Source organism: Xenopus laevis, chromosome 9_10L (assembly GCF_017654675.1).
Source record: "Xenopus laevis strain J_2021 chromosome 9_10L, Xenopus_laevis_v10.1, whole genome shotgun sequence".
Lineage (NCBI taxonomy): Eukaryota > Metazoa > Chordata > Amphibia > Anura > Pipidae > Xenopus > Xenopus laevis.
Window position 1 is genome coordinate 129,051,606 of NC_054387.1, and position 17,914 is coordinate 129,069,519.

General features: G+C 39.1%; 1 protein-coding gene across 1 annotated transcript; it reads left to right on the forward strand.

Annotated features, from left to right (window-relative positions):
• Positions 1-745: 745 nt before the first annotated feature.
• LOC121398003 lies at positions 746-17,065 on the forward strand. The gene is made up of 8 exons (XM_041576327.1): positions 746-759; positions 1,450-1,514; positions 2,798-2,896; positions 7,534-7,707; positions 9,367-9,434; positions 11,499-11,829; positions 13,757-13,963; positions 16,602-17,065. The coding sequence occupies exons 1-8, from the start codon at positions 746-748 to the stop codon at positions 17,054-17,056; spliced, it is 1,413 nt and encodes a 470-aa protein (XP_041432261.1). The 3' UTR covers positions 17,057-17,065.
• Positions 17,066-17,914: the final 849 nt, after the last annotated feature.

Consider the following 17,914-nt stretch of genomic DNA (forward strand, 5'->3'; position numbering starts at 1 on the left):
GGGAACCTTAATAAAATAGAATAAAGTTGTTTTATTGCCCTACACATGAGCCCAGTGTATAGTTTAGGTGCCATATTTTAGGAAATGTAGGGGGGAAGCCGGTTACCCCAAAAACAAGTTACGATCTTTTGCAGCCTATCACCCTGTAAAAAGGAAAAGACGCCAGTGTTTTTTGGGAAAAATTATCAACTATTTTTTTAAGAACTCTATTGCACTTCGCCTGGTCTGAGGTGGCAAAGGCAAGTCTGGCTTGGATCTTTTTTTAGATCTAAAAGATAAGTACTATCACCTGTACTATTTTAGTATAATGTCTACTAAATCTTATAATAAAATATATTTTATTCTTACATTTATTATTATTATTTTTTATATTAACAAAGTTTATCTATCTGTCTTGGCTGCTCTTTCAAGTGCTCTCTCTCTCTCTCTTTTATTTTTTGATGTTACATATTGGGGGTTATTTATCAAAGGTCAAGTGTTAAGAGGTTTTTTTTTTTTTACCTTGAATGAACTCGAATGTTATTTTAAGTAAAAACTTCATTGGGAAAAAAACAGTTCTGTGAGTTTGAGTCCTGAAACCGGAAAACTTGAGTTAAGTGTGACAACTCACCCTGGTAGTCTAGTGGGGGGACAGCAGGGATGCCCGCTGCGCCGAAATTCTTCAATGGCGCCGGTTCTCTAGGGCACGCGCCGCGTGCCTCTTCTTTAATTATAGACGCAGGTGCGCTGGCATGATGACGCCGTGATGACGCCAGCGCGGTAAATTTTTCATTTCCACACTGCCCGTTATAGGAGTTTGTTACTGGTGCTATTTGAGCTTTGTGCTATTCTGTTTGAACCTGTTTGATTCCTGTTGTGACCCCTGCCTGGCTATTTGACGATCCTGACTTCTGAATCCTGACCCTTGCCTGATTACCGACTATGATTCTGCTTAACCCCTCAAAGACTTTGCTTTACAGTTGAGCCCCTCTTCCTGTCTAGAACCCCTCGCCTTGCACCTCTCGTTTTAAGACCTGCCGGAATCTGAGTAGCTGAGGACTCCTCCCGAGGCCAAAGGCGGCTGCTACAGGCAGAAGCAAAAGCCGAGACCAGGGTGCTTGGCATCGGTTCTAGATTTATGGTGCCAACCGTTACATTATAACAAGCCACGGACGAAGAAGGTCACGCCACTATTGCCGCTACTCCTTCCACTACAGAAGCGCTCCTCGCTACTCTGCTACAGCGCTTGGAAGACCACGAGTGGAAGCAAGATTATTTGATGCAAGGCTTCCATAATCCGACCCGCCGACTGGATACTTCCTTACAGTCTCCAGCTCCAGTAGTCACCCCTCCTATGGCCGTTCCTGTGGGTTCTTCTGCCATGATGGCTAACGTATCAAAAACCCATGAACCCAAAAAATTTTCCCCAAAAAATTTAATGGGGATAGATCAAAATTTTTTGTGTTCCAGGAGGCATGCAAATTATACCTCAGCTTCTTTCCTCAATCTTTCGCTACTGGCAAAGAAAAAGTCAGGTTTGTAATGACCCTATTACAGGGTGATCCCCAAATTTGGGCCCAAACACATAACCCACATATTTACTGGGTAATTGGGAAGGTTTTACAATGGAGTTTAAAATGTGAGGGTCCTTGCATTCCTCAGGTAATGGTGGTTGCATCCCTTGAAGGTTTACCTGCGGCATATGCCGAATTTACTGATGTTTTTTCCAAGAAAGCTGCAGAGACCTTACCCACACATAGGCAGTATGACTGCCCAATTGACCTCATCCCTGTGTCTTCTCCCCCTCGAGGGAGAACTTATCCTCTCTCATTGCCTGAAGCCCATATATCAGTGAACACCTTGAAAGAGGTTTTATCAGATCCTCTAGTTCCCCTGCCGGTGCTGGATTCTTTTTGTCAGCAAGAAAGATGGTGGTCTTCGCCTGTGTATAGGCTACAGGGGTCTTAACAAGATCACCATAAAAAATTGTTACCCCCGTCCTCTGATTTCCGAACTATTTGACCAGGTTAAAAATGCCAAAATGTATTCCAAGCTTGATCTTAGAGGTGCTTATAACCTCATCCGTATCAGGGAAGGAGATGAGTGGAAGATGGTCTTTAACCCCAGGGACGGCCACTATGAATATTTAGTAATGCCGTTTGGTCTTTGTAACGCCCCCGCAGTGTTTCAGGAATTTGTCAATGACATCTTCCGGGGCCTGCTGGGGTTATTCGTAGTGGTCTATCTAGATGATATCCTGATCTTTTCTTCCAATTTAAGTGATCACTGTAAACACGTGCAGGAGGTGTTACTCAGGTTGAGTCCATTGAACAATTTTTGAGGTGTTACGCTTCTGACAACCAGTCCTCATGGGCTGAACTATTACCCTGGGCAGAATTTGCTTACAATAATGCAACTCATTCTTCAACTGGTGAATCGCCATTCTTTATTGTTAATGGTTTATATCCCAAAGCATAATCTTTTTCTGATTCATAGTCCCCTTTACCCTCTGTTAATGCTTCTGTCAAACAGTTTGCAAAAATTTGGTCTGGGGTGCACGACTCTCTTTCTACAGCTACAGCCGCTCAGAAAAAAGAAGCTGATAGGTCTCGTAGAGAGGCACCCAAATATCAGGTAGGAGACTCTGTATGGTTGTCTACAAAAAATATTAAGTTAAAGGTCACTTCCCTCAAGTTGGGGCCCAGGTTTATTGGTCCATATCCCATCATTGAAATAATTAATCCTTCATCTGTTCGTCTCAAACTTCCTGATAACTTCAAAATTTCTAATTCCTTTCATGTGTCTCTCCTGAAACCAGCTACACAGGTGCACCAACAGTCTTTGCCTCCCCCAGTGTTGGTAGAAGGTCAGCCTGAATTTGAAATCCAAAAACTCCTTGACTCTCACCTTGTGTGGGGTAAGTTACAATACCTTGTTCATTGGAAGGGCTACGGCCCTGAGGAGAATTCTTGGGCTCATGTTGGTGATGTTAGGGCTTATCGTCTCAGGAAGCAATTTCATCGTAAGTTTCCTGAGAGACCAGGGGGTCCAGTGGCCTCCCCTAGAGGGGGGGGGGTAATGTGACAACTAACCCTGGTAGTCTAGTGGGGGGACGGCAGGGATGCCTAGTGCCCCCTTGGCGGGGATGCCCGCAGCGCCGAAATTTTTCAATGGCGCTGGATCTCTAGGGCGCGTGCCGTGTGCCTGTTCTTTAATTATAGGCGCTGGCGTGATGACGCCGTTATAGGAGTTTGTTCCTGGTGCTATTTGAGCGTTGTGCTATTCTGTTTGAACCTGCTTGATTCCTGTTGTGACCCCTGCCTGGCTATTTGACGATCCTGACTTCTGAATCCTGACCCTGACTTCTGAATCCTGACCCTTGCCTGATTACCGACTTTGATGCTGCTTAGCCCCTCTGATTGACTTCCTGGTTTGACCCTTGCCTGCCTGACTACGTTTATTCTCTGCCTGCCGTGACCCGGCCTGTTCTGACTACTCTATTGCCTAACGCCTTGTACTACGACCTTCTGCCCAAAGACTTTGCTTTACAGTTGAGCCCCTCTGCCTGTCTAGAACCCCTTCGCCTTGCACCTCTCGTTTTAAGACCTGGTGGCAGCTGAGGACTCCTCCCGAGACCAAAGGCGGCTGCTACAGGCAGAAGCACGAGCTGAGACCAGGGTGCTTGGCATCGGTTCTAGATTTAGGGTGCCAACTGTTATATTAAGTTACAGTCACACTCCCTTCCCAGAGACTATTATCCCACTGTTACTATAGGCACCATCTCTCCCTACTATACCTGCTATCCCACAGTCACACTCCCTTCCCAGAGACTATTATCCACTGTTACTATAGGCACCATCTCTCCCTACTATACCTGCTATCCCACAGTCACACTCCCTTCCCAGAGACTATTATCCACTGTTACTATAGGCACCATCTCTCCCTACTATACCTGCTATCCCACAGTCACACTCCCTTCCCAGAGACTATTATCCCACTGTTACTATAGGCACCATCTCTCCCTACTATACCTGTTATCCCACAGTCACACTCCCTTCCCAGAGACTATTATCCACTGTTATTATAGGCACCATCTCTTCCTACTATACCTGCTTTCCCACAGTCACACTCCCTTCCCAGAGACTATTATCCCACTGTTACTATAGGCACCATCTCTCCCTACTATACCTGCTATCCCACAGTCACACTCCCTTCCCAGAGACTATTATCCCACTGTTACTATAGGTACTTATTCCTGAAAGGTCTAGTTCAGTAATTTAATTCATGTTATTAAACTTTAGAGTCCACTGCCTCACAAAGTTTTAAAATGTGTACAGGTAGATCAAAGCACCTTTTAAATGTTTATTATCTAGAAGAGCACTTACCCTCTGCAATAAGGTACCAGCCCAAAGAGTCTCAACTATGTTAAACTGACACTCTAGCAACAACAGCTACTGTAGCAACGGTTAATAAGAATGAAAGTGAAAGTGCAGCAATCCAAGCATCACAGTCTATAGGAGACCGGAGGAAAGAGAGGGAGAAAGAAAAGAGCAGGTACAAAAACAAGCAAACTAGAAACATCTTGGAGGCCCCTGGCAGCAGAAAAACATGAGCTGTGCACAAGAGAGGTAAGACACTCTATATATTCAATCATTCTAACCTCAGGGGGTTCTGGGGTCTAAGACTGTAAGTATCTATAATGTCAAGTATAGAGGAGCTAAAGAGCTGGTAGATTTGGTTAGAGTGAACAACTCTAAAATGTAGGTGCAGAGTCTGAGATGTACAATAAGTATACAGTGTGATGTGTTAAGTCAGTAACTATCCTTGTTCCAGATCCCTTTCCCTCCAGACAAACATTTTCTGGAAGCACTCGATGGTAAAAAAAAAACTTTTGTGATGTGGTCTTTGGTTGGCCCTGAGCGCATGTGTTTCTAGGTACAATTCCTTCTCCCCTGGTAGTTACACCACTGATGTTAGAAAATCCTAACCGCAGAGAGTATAGAAATATATGAATCCATATGTGAGAACAGCGGAGAGAGCTGGGCACAATCATATTTACTAGAACAATATGAAAAGAGAGGTATGCAAGGTGGTTATCTTGGTTGTATAATGGCAGTAATATAAATGTATAATATAAATGAAGACTACATACAGACCAAACCAAGATTATCATACTTTATTAGCTTTTGGGGTGTAACCCTCTATGCCAACATCTCAAGTCATAGATTCATTAATACATTGCTTCCAGAGGATTGAAACATTTTAGCATTTACATATAAGCACAAATCTTCTCCTGATCCCAATTCAGGCTTCCAGAAGGGCTAGCCCTAAAACTTCAGACCTTTGGGCTAAGGAGAGATGTTTAATATCAACAATGGACTGATACTCGGAATACGCTGCAACGGATTTCGCACATTGTACATGTTATATTGTTGCATAGAGATGAGCGGTTCCATACAGTTGCTATGTGCAATTTATTTAATACAAATACAAGAGCTTTGTTGTTTGTTCTGTTTCCAAGACTCTTACAATGCTTGCCAATCAAAACCTGAATTCATTGTTATGCTCAGGCAGAACACACCATGTTTGCATAGGTGGCTATGCTAACAATTCATAATATTTTTTAATCTCCCAAAACAGTACAGGTATGGAATCCATTATCTGGAAACCCGTTATCCACAAAGCTCCTAATTATGGAAAAGCTGTCTCTCATAGACCCCATATTATCCAAATAATCCAAATTATTAAAAATGATTTCCTTTTTCTGTGTAATAATAAAACAGGAGCTTGTACTTGATCCCAACTAAGATATAATTAATCCTTATTGGAGGCAAAACCAGCCTATTGGGTTTATTTAATGTTTACATGATTTTCTAGTAGACTTAAGGTATAGAGATCCAAATTACAGAAAGATCTCCTATCCAGAAACCCGTTATCCAAAAGGCTCTGAATTATAGAAAGGCTGTCTCCCATAGGCTCCACTTTATCCAAATAATCCACATTTTTAAAAATGATTTCCTTTTTCTCTGTAATAATAAAACAATTCCATGTACTTGATCCCAACTAAGATATAATTACTCCTTACTGGAGGCAAAACCAGCCTATTGGGTTTATTTAATGTTTACATGATTTTCTAGTAGACAAGATATGCAGTGCCAAATTACGGAAAAATCTGTTATCCGGAAAACCCCAGGTCCCAAGCATTCTGGATAACGGATCCCATACGTGTATATAAACGTTCGGAATTGTGGTTGCATTTCAAAGCTCCTACGAAATCTACGTTTTTCTTTTTGAGTCAGGACAAAGCACCAAGTTACTGTATATTAAGAGTAGTCTCAGAAACACAAGATTACCCATGCGTTCCACATAGACACAAGTAGGGCTACGGTGCACTAGATATTTTAATTTCTACCAGTAAGTTCCAGGGGTTCTAATTTAATACCTAGTCACCTTACTTGCCATTGCAGCCAATAGGTAGTCCACAGGACCACAGGTACAGCAGCAATCGAATGCCGTAAAGGTCATAGTTCTTCCTGAGTTATCTAAGTTATCTTATGATTCTTTGGAGAATCCCCCAAGTCTAGACATAATTCCATCCATACATCCTGGAAGGCACCTTGGTTTTAATGGCCATTGATATCCAAAATCCTTGCTCCAAATCCTTGCTTCAGAGTGGAATTAGGCATTGGCTACTCACTGGAGCAAGTCATTGTGGGCAGTGCAAGGGTTTTCTAATCTGAGCATTTCTTTATTTCCTTATAGAGTACGGCAGCATGTAGGGATCATCTCCAGATGTCCTAAGCATAACCTTCAGTGGTTGATGAACCTGCTTAATTCAGATTTCTCTGAGCTCGTGTCAAGGGTGCAGTATATTCCAGTCACTAATTCAAACCAGTGGAAGAAGAATGTGCAGACATGTTCTATTGGTATCTTATACCACAGCCTGAAAAATAGACAGACCAACATACACAATATGGTCAAAGTTCTAAACAAGGAGGAACTTAACCACATGTCCAGTTGTCTAGGTAACAGCACTCTCTGGTCTATTTTCAAATTCATTTTGGTTTGAGAAAACATTTTTACAGAATTATTGTTTCCTCAACATATTATTTGTCTGAGCAGTTCCTTTCCAATACACATTGGGGGTTATTTATCAAAGTCCAATTTTGTCTCAACATTTTGTGCTACAAACTCCGATCTAATCCGCTCAGGGTTTTTACGCTTATTTATTATTACACTTTTCCCGAAAATTTGCTTTGCGGGAAAAAAAAAACAGATTTTCAAATTTTTTTTGGATTTTTCACCCGAAAACTCATTGGGACGTCTCCCATTGACTTATATGCAACCTGGACAGGTCTGAGATGCTGGATTTTCTGATTTGGACTTTTCCATCCTCGGGGTTTAATAAATTCCAAAAAATTTGTGATTTTTTAAAAGGCCAATTTTATAAAAAAAAATCACAACTTTTTCAGGATTTTTGCATTCGGAGTTTGGCAAAAAAAACCAAACAAAAACCCATAGTGTATTTACTTTCTCATTTCACTTGTCACACAGGCAAGGAGAACGTCATGGTTGTGTTGGACGATGTGAGTCAATTTAACCTGAAAGAAAATCAGAGAATCCTGAGTTCAACTCCCACCATCTCTCTTATTTTACTTATTCCAAATGACAGTAAGGAAAGGGCATTTAAGGCCCACAATGCTTCATTATCGGAATTTTTCAAAAGAGGTAATATACTTTTTTATTATTTGCTCTTGGGTGTACAAATACTGGTCGTAAGATCTTTCTATAATATGATAATATAAGGCAGTCTATACCTATAGTAGACAGAGAATCAGAAGTCTTGTGCTACTCTGATGAGATCTAACAAGAAATCGACCTCTGATCAGCACCTCCATTTGATGTTCTTTAAATACCAACACCCTTTATCATCTGTCTGTTACATACGGGCCCTCCTCTGTTGACACTCTTGCATCAAGACTGTACTTTCTGGATAACTTCTAGATACCCAGTAACAGTAGAAAATGGAATTAGACAAAGGGCACTGAACCTCTGTCACAGAAAACAATGATGGCCACATGTATAACTGGGTTTGTTGAAGTTGTTAAAGGAGAACTAAACCCTAAAAATGAATATGACTAAAAATGCTATATTTTATATAGTGAACTTATTGCACGAGGCTAAAGTTTGAGCTTGTCAATAGCAGCAATGATCCAGGACTTCAAACTTGTCACAGGGGGTCACCATCTTGGAAAGTGTCTGTGACACTCACATGCTCAGTGGGCTCTGATTGGCTGTTGAGAAGCTAAGCTTAGGGCTCGTCACTAATTATCCAGCAGAAAATGAGCTTCCCTGGCTGTAATATAAGCTGATGCTACAGGTTTGCTGATTATTAAATTCTGATGCTAATTGCACTGGTTTCTGTGCTGCCATGTAGTAATTATCTGTATTAATTACTAATCAGACTTATATTGTGACATTTCTATTCTATGTGTACTGTATATTGTGAGTGGATCCCTAAGCTCAGTAAGTGACAGCAGCACAGAGCATGTGAATCAGTGAATCAGCAGAAAAGAAGATGGGGAGCTACTGGGGCATCTTTGGAGACTCAGATCTTTACTGCTAAAGGGCTGTGGTTGCCTTGGGTTTATACAGAAGCACAAAACATAATGTACAACATTTCTAGCTACTTCTTTAGTTAGGCTTTAGTTCTCCTTTAAGAGGGTATCCTGGCTGCATAGCAGAGTGAGAGGCGAAACAGAGTCATAACTTAGCTATAACATGAATACAGAATTTCACTACATTATTAAGGGACAGATTTATTAAGGTTCGAGTTGTGTTTTCCACAAAAGTATGTGTATTGTATTTTTTGGTCAAAACTCATATTTTCGTTTTTAGAAACCTCAAATTTCTTACAATTTCTTATACCCTGACCATGGAAATAGCTTGAATCCAAAAATACACCATCTATAAAACCTGTTGAGTTCCTGTAGGAGTCAATGGCAGTGGTCCCTTGAACCATTTGAAAAGGTTAACAGCCTGCATGATGTTGGAGTTTTTTAACGAGAGTTTTTCCCAAAAACTCAAATAATTCAAGTGATTCGAGTTTTGTCCTGTGGAAAACTCGATTAACTTGAGTTTTCGGGTTTCGGGACTTGAACTCACAGAATTGGGTTTTTCACATCCGAGTTATTTCTTTAATAAAATACTATTCGAGTTGTTTCGAGTTCATTCGAGGTATAAAAAAAACTCTAACATTTGACCTTTGATAAATAACCCCCCTTAATGTTTAGGAAACCTCAATTATTACTCAAACTACTAAATACCTTCAATGATATTGCTACAGACTTACAATGTATTTGTTTTGTGTTACTTTTCCTCCTAAAGGCCTGTTCGAAGGAACCTCAATTTCTTCACTGGGTGATTCTATAGCTCGCTACACTCATATAAACTCCGTAAGTATGGAAATTCTATGAAGTGTTAATAAGAGCGATGATATAATATAGTCATGATATTGATCAGTCATGTGATTGGCTAGCAAGGACACATGATATTAGTACAGTACTTAAGGAGAAACCTGGAAATGGAAAATACTGTTTATATATTGAAATAATAGTTCAGGTATGGGATCCCTTTTCCGGAAATCTGTTACAAGAAGACCATCCCATATAGAGTCCATTTTAAGATACGGTAATTTTTAAAGATGGCTTCTTGTAATAATACAGAACCTTGCACTTGATGGAAACTAAGCTGCAGGAATCCATATTGTAAGTGCAAGCAATGCAAATACCTTTAATGATTGGCATCAATATACATATCATTCGCTTCCATTTTAGTAAGGCCGCACTTGCATGAACTTTGCTTATTAAAGGAACAGTAACACCCAAAAATTAAAGTTTAATATCATTAAATTTAACAGGTTTCCAAGAGATGCAGACAATGTCCATATTAGAAACTCTACTCTACTCTAAGTCACAGACAAATACAAAAGTCATTTATGTGATTGCTTACCACATTTTCTGTTGAGGTCCGGGTGCTCAAGGCCCAGACAATCAGCTTAGGAAGCCAATGCCACACAGGAGAACAAACAAAAAAAAGCTTTTTTGTTTGTATGAAAAAGCCTTTAGTAAAACAGGCAAAAGTCAGAATGATTTTAATCTAAAAGTTGCTTCTATCCAGGAAATGTAGAGGAAGCATTATACATGTTTTTCAACATATAGTGAAAAAATATATTTTATCATAACAAAATAGAACTAAGCACAGAAATCAAGTCAAATTTGAATAATACTTAAAAAAAAAGCCCTTCTTTCATTACAAAAAGATAAGTCTATGGTTATACGATGGGCAGATAAGGGTGGCCTACTGGTGGTGATGGATTACCACCAGAAGGCCAACTGTCAGATGATGCCTACCAAAAACTTTACAGAGACCCTACAAAAGGAATGTAGGAGTACTCTCTGAAGTGGGGGGAAATGAACTAAAAGATAATGTATATGATAATGCAGTAAAGGGGTTTTAAATTCCAGATACAATGATAGTCTCCTTTTTCCACCACCTGCCAGAGATACAAGAGGGTAATCCCCTAGTAAGGAGACCTACAGTATAGTTGCTGGACTAGAGTTGCAAAATGAACATCTGATACCTACCTGCAACCTCTTATCTTACGTATGGCCTATAGGAGATTCAGGCCATATGTTTCTATTCTTGAAAAATATGAATGGTTTCTATTGTTCTCACGGGCTACAGTTGTTACTCTAGAGAATGATGGCCATTCAGTTTCATCTGGAGAAATATAGTCACTATAGGGAAGGAGGGATCAATTTTATTTTGTAAACAAAAACATTTTTTTTTTAAAGTGTACAGCTACGGGACTGTTATCCAGAAAGACTTAATTTTATAAACCTGTGGGTCCTCTTTAGGTCATAGGGCAAGCATGTTCTCACACCTCTTTAACTCTTGTCCCTGTTCCTGTCCTGCTGTACTTTTTTTTCCAATGGTGTGTCAAAATCTTTAGGAGACAAGTTATATCTCTGATATGATAGTTTTCTCTGGGAACATTTGCAGATTTGGTTCCTCAAGTGTTCATTTAATCAGCATGCCTAATGAAGAGCTGGTGTTTATTTTTGAAGCCCACCTAAGCTTGGCCTTGTGTACCAAATATACATCTTTGTCTGTACAATAAGCTGTAGCATGTCCCCTCCATTATGGTGATCACTATATAACGATGGGATTAATGGAACAAGGGATCTTACAACTGTACAATTTGGACCAATATGTATAACTTGGTGTAAATGGGTTGAAAGCCAGAAAACAGAATCAGGTAGGTACAAAGGAATTCCTATGCTGGCCAAGGCAATACCAGAGCTACTGTAGAAAGTCCTATGAAGAGGGGAAGCCTGGCTGCATCTGTTTTATTATTTGCATGCTGAATTAAGAATTCTTGCTTTACCTAAAATAAAGCTCCCATGACTGTTTTTGAAAGAGCTAATCTGGAATATTCTCTTTTGTGAATGTTGCAGTTTGATGCTGGTGAGGTGGAACAATTCAGCAGGAAGAATCCAAAGATGGACTTTCCATCTGGCCACAGTCATTCAGTCAGGGTCTTCTCTAGGTGTGCAAAAAGTGATTTTAAATGGCTTGTGGCCCTGCTGAGAAGTGAAGACTTTGGGGGCCTAGTGAAGGAGGTCCATGCTGTAGAAATATCGAACAGCTATTCACAATTTTTATCTGATATTAGTAACTGCACATTTGCCATTCTGTATCATTCACTCAACTATGGACGTGTAAGCCTCACCGATGTGCCTGACTCCTTGTATGATAAACACCTGGAGACCTTATCTCAGCGCTTTGGTGAGTCTCTGCTAAGTATTGTCCAACCACTGAAGGAATCACATGCACATTGTAATTCAATGGGAATTGCTTTTGTACAATATTTTTCAAGGTTGCACATTACAGATTAACCAACCTGCATTTCTGTATGTGCTTTGCCGAGTGTATAAAAAATCTCAGAAGGTCCAATTTATTTAACACAGCTTTAAATATGCTGAAAATATTTTATCTGATCACCAGACTAGATATTGGACCCTAAGTGGGGTATTTTAAAAGGTGCAAACGTTGTCCAGGTCTAAGTGAACAATAATGTATGCTGTTACACAGGTGACTAGTAAAAACTAAATGCTGATTGGTTGCTATTGGTGATTAGACCTCTATCAAATAGTTTACAGAGATATAGAAGACACCAAAACACTGGCATGGGAAAACGCATCAGTTAATAGTGCTGCTCCAGCAGAATTCTGCACTGAAATCCAATTCTCAAAAGAGCAAACAGTTTTTTTGATATTTAATTTTGAAATCTGACATGGGGCTATACATATTGTCAGTTTCCCATCTGCCCCCAGTCATGTGACTTTTTGAAAGGCTGTTATTTCTCCTCCTTAATGTAACTGAATGTGTCTCAGTGGGACTTGGCTTTTACGATTGAGTGTTGTTCTTAGATCTACCAGGCAGCTGTTATCTTGTGTTAGGGAGCTGTTATCTGGTTACTTTCCCATTGTTCTTTTGTTTGGCTGCTGGGGGGTGATATCACTCCAACTTGCAGTACAGCAGTAAAGAGTGACTGAAGTTTATCAGAGCACACGTCACATGACCAGGGGCAGCTGGGAAACTTACAATATGTATAGCCCCATGTCAGATTTCAAAATTGAATATAAAAAAATCTGTTTGCTCTTTTGAAAAATGGATTTCAGCGCAGAATTCTGCTGGAGCGGCACTATTAACTGGTGCGTTTTGAAAAAAACATGTTTTCCCATGACAGTATCCCTTTAAGATGAAATGTGAGAGTAAAAAACAGAACTTTGTCCAGTAATTGGCTCGTGTGACCTAATGTGGGGTGGCCCATAATACTTAAAATGGTAATTTTCTATTTAGGATTTCCCCATGGCACATACAGTACTACTCAATAGTATATTTTTTTTATAAAAAAATGGTTTATTTAGAAGAAGCATGGTTGTTTTATGCAATACATTTTTATAGAGACCTACATTGTTTGGGTGTATTGTTTTTCCTTTAAATTGCAATGGAAAATTTGGCTGGACTATTATTAGTGCATCTCTGAGGTCTGACACAGTAGTAAATATCACCCAATTAACATTTTCTTATTGTCACTTGACGTTCCCTTGGAATTGTGATAATTGATCTACTTGGCTTATGGGATTTATGTTGTAGGCTCAACTTGCATAATGCCATATTGTCATAATTGTTACCGCTATATCAACCATTATTCTTTTTAAAAAATGACTAAGTAGCAGACATTAGGGCAGATTATAACAATTCATGGAATAAATGATTAAATTCCAACTAGTTTTAAAAAAGTTTTATCAAAATTCTTTTGCAGTAAAAAATTGTGATTAAACTTAAAGCTGGATTTTTGGTGGTATTGCAATTTTTTTCTTGATTAGAAATACTCTGATGTGTTCATTCTCGACCTGATCCGTTATTTTTATAAATTTGACTGTTAAAAAAAATAACTTGAATGTTGAAAATACTTCTCCCATTGACTTATACGGAAAAAATTTTTCAAGATGAATGAATGCAAGATGAAAAATTTCTCCTAGATTTTCTTGAATTGCAGAAAAAACCCTCAAATTTTAATTAATAGGCCACTTGTTTGATGTTTTAATTTTTCCTACATATTTTAATATTGAGAATTAAAAACCAAGTTTCCTACCAACTAAATATCTGTAATATTTATGAATATTTTTCTTTAATGGGCTTGTAGGCAAGAAGAAAGTTATTGTGGTTATTGATGACTTGAAAGATAGCAGTTTTCAGGAGAAGAGAAATATACTCTGTGAACAGCCAAGCATTGGGCGATATTCCCAAGAACTTCTCCTCTTCAGTGAAACAGAAACAAAGGTGGGAAATTATACATCTCACACTGTACGGAATCAACTGGAGGCACTCAAAAAAACCTTGGAGACCAGCCGTAAGTTTATTACATAGCATTAGATAAGCCGAAACTTCATAAAAAATATGTCAGAATAGAAAACTGTGTCTTATTTTCTACATTATAACAATACAACTTGCAGTTATACTTTAATATGACAGGACTGAAAGAGTAAAGTCTTCTTTTGGGGGCAGATTTATCAAGGGTCGAATTTCGAAGTTAAAAATACTTCGAAATTCGACCATCAAATTGAAATACTTCGACTTCGAATATCAATATAAGTCAACGTTTTTTGGGTATCCTGCAGTCGAAGTGAAATCGTTCGATCGAACGATTAAATCCTGCGAATGGAACGATTCGAAGGATTTCAGAGGTCGATCGAACGATTTTACTTTGAATTCCAAAAACGTAGAAAAATGCTCTAGAAGGTCCCCATAGGCTAACATAGCACATCGGCAGGTTTAATTTGGCGAAGTGTTGAAGTTTTTTAAAGAGACAGTACTTAGATTATCGAATGGTCGAATATTCAAACGATTTTACTTCGATTTGAAGTCGTAGTATCCTATTCGATGGTCGAAGTATCCAAAAAATTACTTCGAATTTCACATTTTTTGACTTCGAAAATTCCCTCGAATTCACTTCCACCCTCGATAAATCTGCCCCTTAAAGTGACCCATACTATGAACTTGCAAATATACTGCATTGTTAAAGGGGGAGCTATTGGGAAAATTTAAATTTAATACAAGCTTCTTCATAATAAAATTTGAAACTTTATAAATATAATCAATTACAAATTCTGACCCCTTTCTGAAAAAATTAAGATAATTTTCACACTCAGTACATGTTTCTATTCATTCTGTCTTCATGTAAGAGTTGGGAGTCTGATTTTGAATGACAGTTAGGTCCAATGCAGTCTTTGGGGGGGGACTCCTTTTGCCTAGAAGATATATTAGAGTGCACACTTTTAAAATCAGCAGAAATTCTGTCTCTCTACATGCAGGATTCGTGCCAAAATCAATTATTGTTTTATATTTTGTTTGTGCTGGAGTCAATTATTTGAGTGAATACAATATACCTGATTATTTCCCCAACGATCCTCCAAAAGACTTTCTAGTCAGGCTCTTCAACAGTTTAGTAGAGTAGCCATCTCCACATCCGTATCATATAGAGTGAAAAAGACTGGAGAGCCTTCAAGTTTGAATAAATGTAGTTTTTATTAAAGCACTACATGTTTCGGATCACACAGGTCCTTCCTCTGGTGCAAATTACAAAAATAAAAAAGTAATTTTCACCAAAGGAAGGAACTGTGTGGTTCAAAACATGTAGTGCTTTAATAAAAACTAAATTTATTCACACTGAAAGGCTCTACAGTCTTTTTCATTCTATGTAATTTGAGTGAGCTCTAACACATCTGTTAAAAAAAGTAGTTCCTCGCTAAAAGATATATTGGATCTAACTGTCAATGAAAATCTGAAACCAAACTCCTGCAAGAATGAACAGATGCTAAGAGTGAAGATAAACTTGATTATTTCAGAAATCATACATAATGTTTCATTGATTGTATTTAGAAAGTTTCTTATTTCAGTATGATGAAGCTTGTATTGAATTTTCATTTTCACTATAGTTCCCCTTAAATTATGGAAGAAAACAAGGTGACTCAGCTCAATAACGCTTTATCTAAAAATAATTATGTCAAACTTATCTATTGTTGGGGTTAAAACCTTGAACGATATTGTAGTAAATGGGGAATTGCAGCAGTTCCAGAGCCTCCAAGGCACTTACCACTTACCACACTCCATGTTTTTCCGATACCTCCAGCTCAGGCATGCCTTTACCACCCAATTCCCTAATCCCATTGCAATGGTTGAGACTACTTTAGAGGTCTATCTGAGAAAGGAGGACCTACGGAAACCTACTTCCCGGTTCTATGTCATACTAGAACAGGCTGGCCCGGATCCTCTAACCAAGATAAGGGATAAATGGGCTAGGGATATTCCAGGCCTGGAGGAGGAGATGTGGATTGATGCACTGAAGCAGGTCCCAGATATCACCATATCAGTTAGAGACAGGTATATCCAAACCAAGTTTCTAAACAGAGTATACCTTACACCGTGTAGACTAGCGAAAATATATCCTATGGTCTCGGACCAATGCAATAAATGCAGCCAGGAGGTAGGCACTGTTATGTATGTATTCTGGGATTGCCCGAGGATTCAGGGGTTCTGGGAAGGGGTTCTGCAGCACATCTCTCTAGTCTTGGATGTCCCAAGTTTTAGAACCCCCTTAGTCTGTCTCCTGGGCGTTTGAAATCTGTAGTTAAACTATGCTACCTACAGCTTTTATATTATGCTAAAAAATCTATCCTCTTACACTGGAAATCAGTGGACCCCCCGACCGTTACCTTCTGGAGGAGACAGGTTAATAATATCCTCCCTTACCAGAAACTGGTTTATGTCGCAAGGGGATGCCCCAAGAAGTTCGAGGGCATTTGGGGAGCTTGGTTGGAGTATGAAGAGACGCACTAGGATTGTATTGAATATGTGACGGTATTCTGACTGCTGGTTCTGCTTCCGATATGTATGTCTTCTTATTATTTTCATGTCTGTGTCTGTATGTTTTGTTTTGAAAATGCAAAAATAAAAACTTAAAAAAAAAAACGTATCTATTGTTTCCCAAGATGGTGGCGATTCTACTCAATTTCCTTTGAACAAAGTGGAATGTTGTATCTCCTCATCTCCTGTACCCACAGCACATTTCTCTGATCACATTTCCCGGCAGTTAGAATCAGCCGCGGCACCTATGAACAATGTTTCTTGCCAAAAGATAGATTCAATGTTAAAGCATTCATCCAGAGAGGCAGCCTACTTGAAACAGTTAGAAGAGGTTAAGAAGGAACATTCCATAGAAATATTCACACTGAAGAAGAAACATCAATCAGAGTTAGCCAAACTGGAACAACAGATTGAAGATTTAATGATAATGCACAGCTCAGAGATATTCCAACTGAAACAACAAGTGGAAGAACTCAGTATGAGGACCTGTACATACTGCTCTCACCATCAGCCAAGGAGATTTGATGACCAAAGTGTGCGACAAAACCAGATGATTATACAAAGAACTGGCATGTATTAAAATTGAGAAATCCTGTTCCTGGGAATTATCATGGTTAGATCACAATGAGATATTGTTGATCAAATATTCAAGTTTGCAAATACTTATCCGGAAACCCATTATCCAGAAAGCTCAATATTAGGCTTCGAAAGGCTGTCTCCCATAGACTCCATTATAATCAATAAAAATGTTTTTCTTTTTTCTGTAATAATCAAACAGTAAACGCTCTCTACTGATCTGTTGAGTGCACGCCGCAAAAGTATTGTATGAATAATAAAACAGTAGCTTGTACTTGATCGCAACTAAGATATAATTAATCCTTATTGGAAGCAAAACCAGCCTATTGGGTTTATTTCATGTTTACATGATTTTCTACTTTGAAGATCCAGATTACCTTACCTTATCTGGAAAACCCTGGTCCCGAGCATTCTGGATAACATGTCCCATACCTGTATATACTGTATATATATATATATATTTCATCCAATATGGCAACACTCAATCCACAACGATTTCACGAGGTGACCAAAAATTAATTGTTTATCATACGATTGTACAGTATCAACACTCTCTATAGGTGAAAAAAGTCCATGGTGAGACACATCTTAATCCAGTGTTCCGGTCCCACCTGGGGAAAAAGGGACACATTTTGGACTTTTTTCACCTTTTAAAGAGTGTTGTTCCAATTGAATGATCTTTCTATACATATATTTATGTAGCACACTGGTAGGTGGGCCTGAGTTGTGTGTTTTCATAGTGTGTGGACAGGATTATGCTGCTTGTGTTGTACCACAGACCCACTTGTACCCGGGCAACTCCTGTTACCTTGAGTGCTCCTCTGGGCAGCATGGATTCCAGTCACAGGGATTTCTTTGCGAC

Excerpts from the sequence above, each read along its gene's own strand:
- LOC121398003 (XM_041576327.1), top strand. Across the intron at positions 9,435-11,498 it reads GCTACACTCATATAAACTCC|TTTGATGCTGGTGAGGTGGA; the intron begins GTAAGTATGGAA and ends TGAATGTTGCAG. Across the intron at positions 11,830-13,756 it reads GACCTTATCTCAGCGCTTTG|GCAAGAAGAAAGTTATTGTG; the intron begins GTGAGTCTCTGC and ends ATGGGCTTGTAG.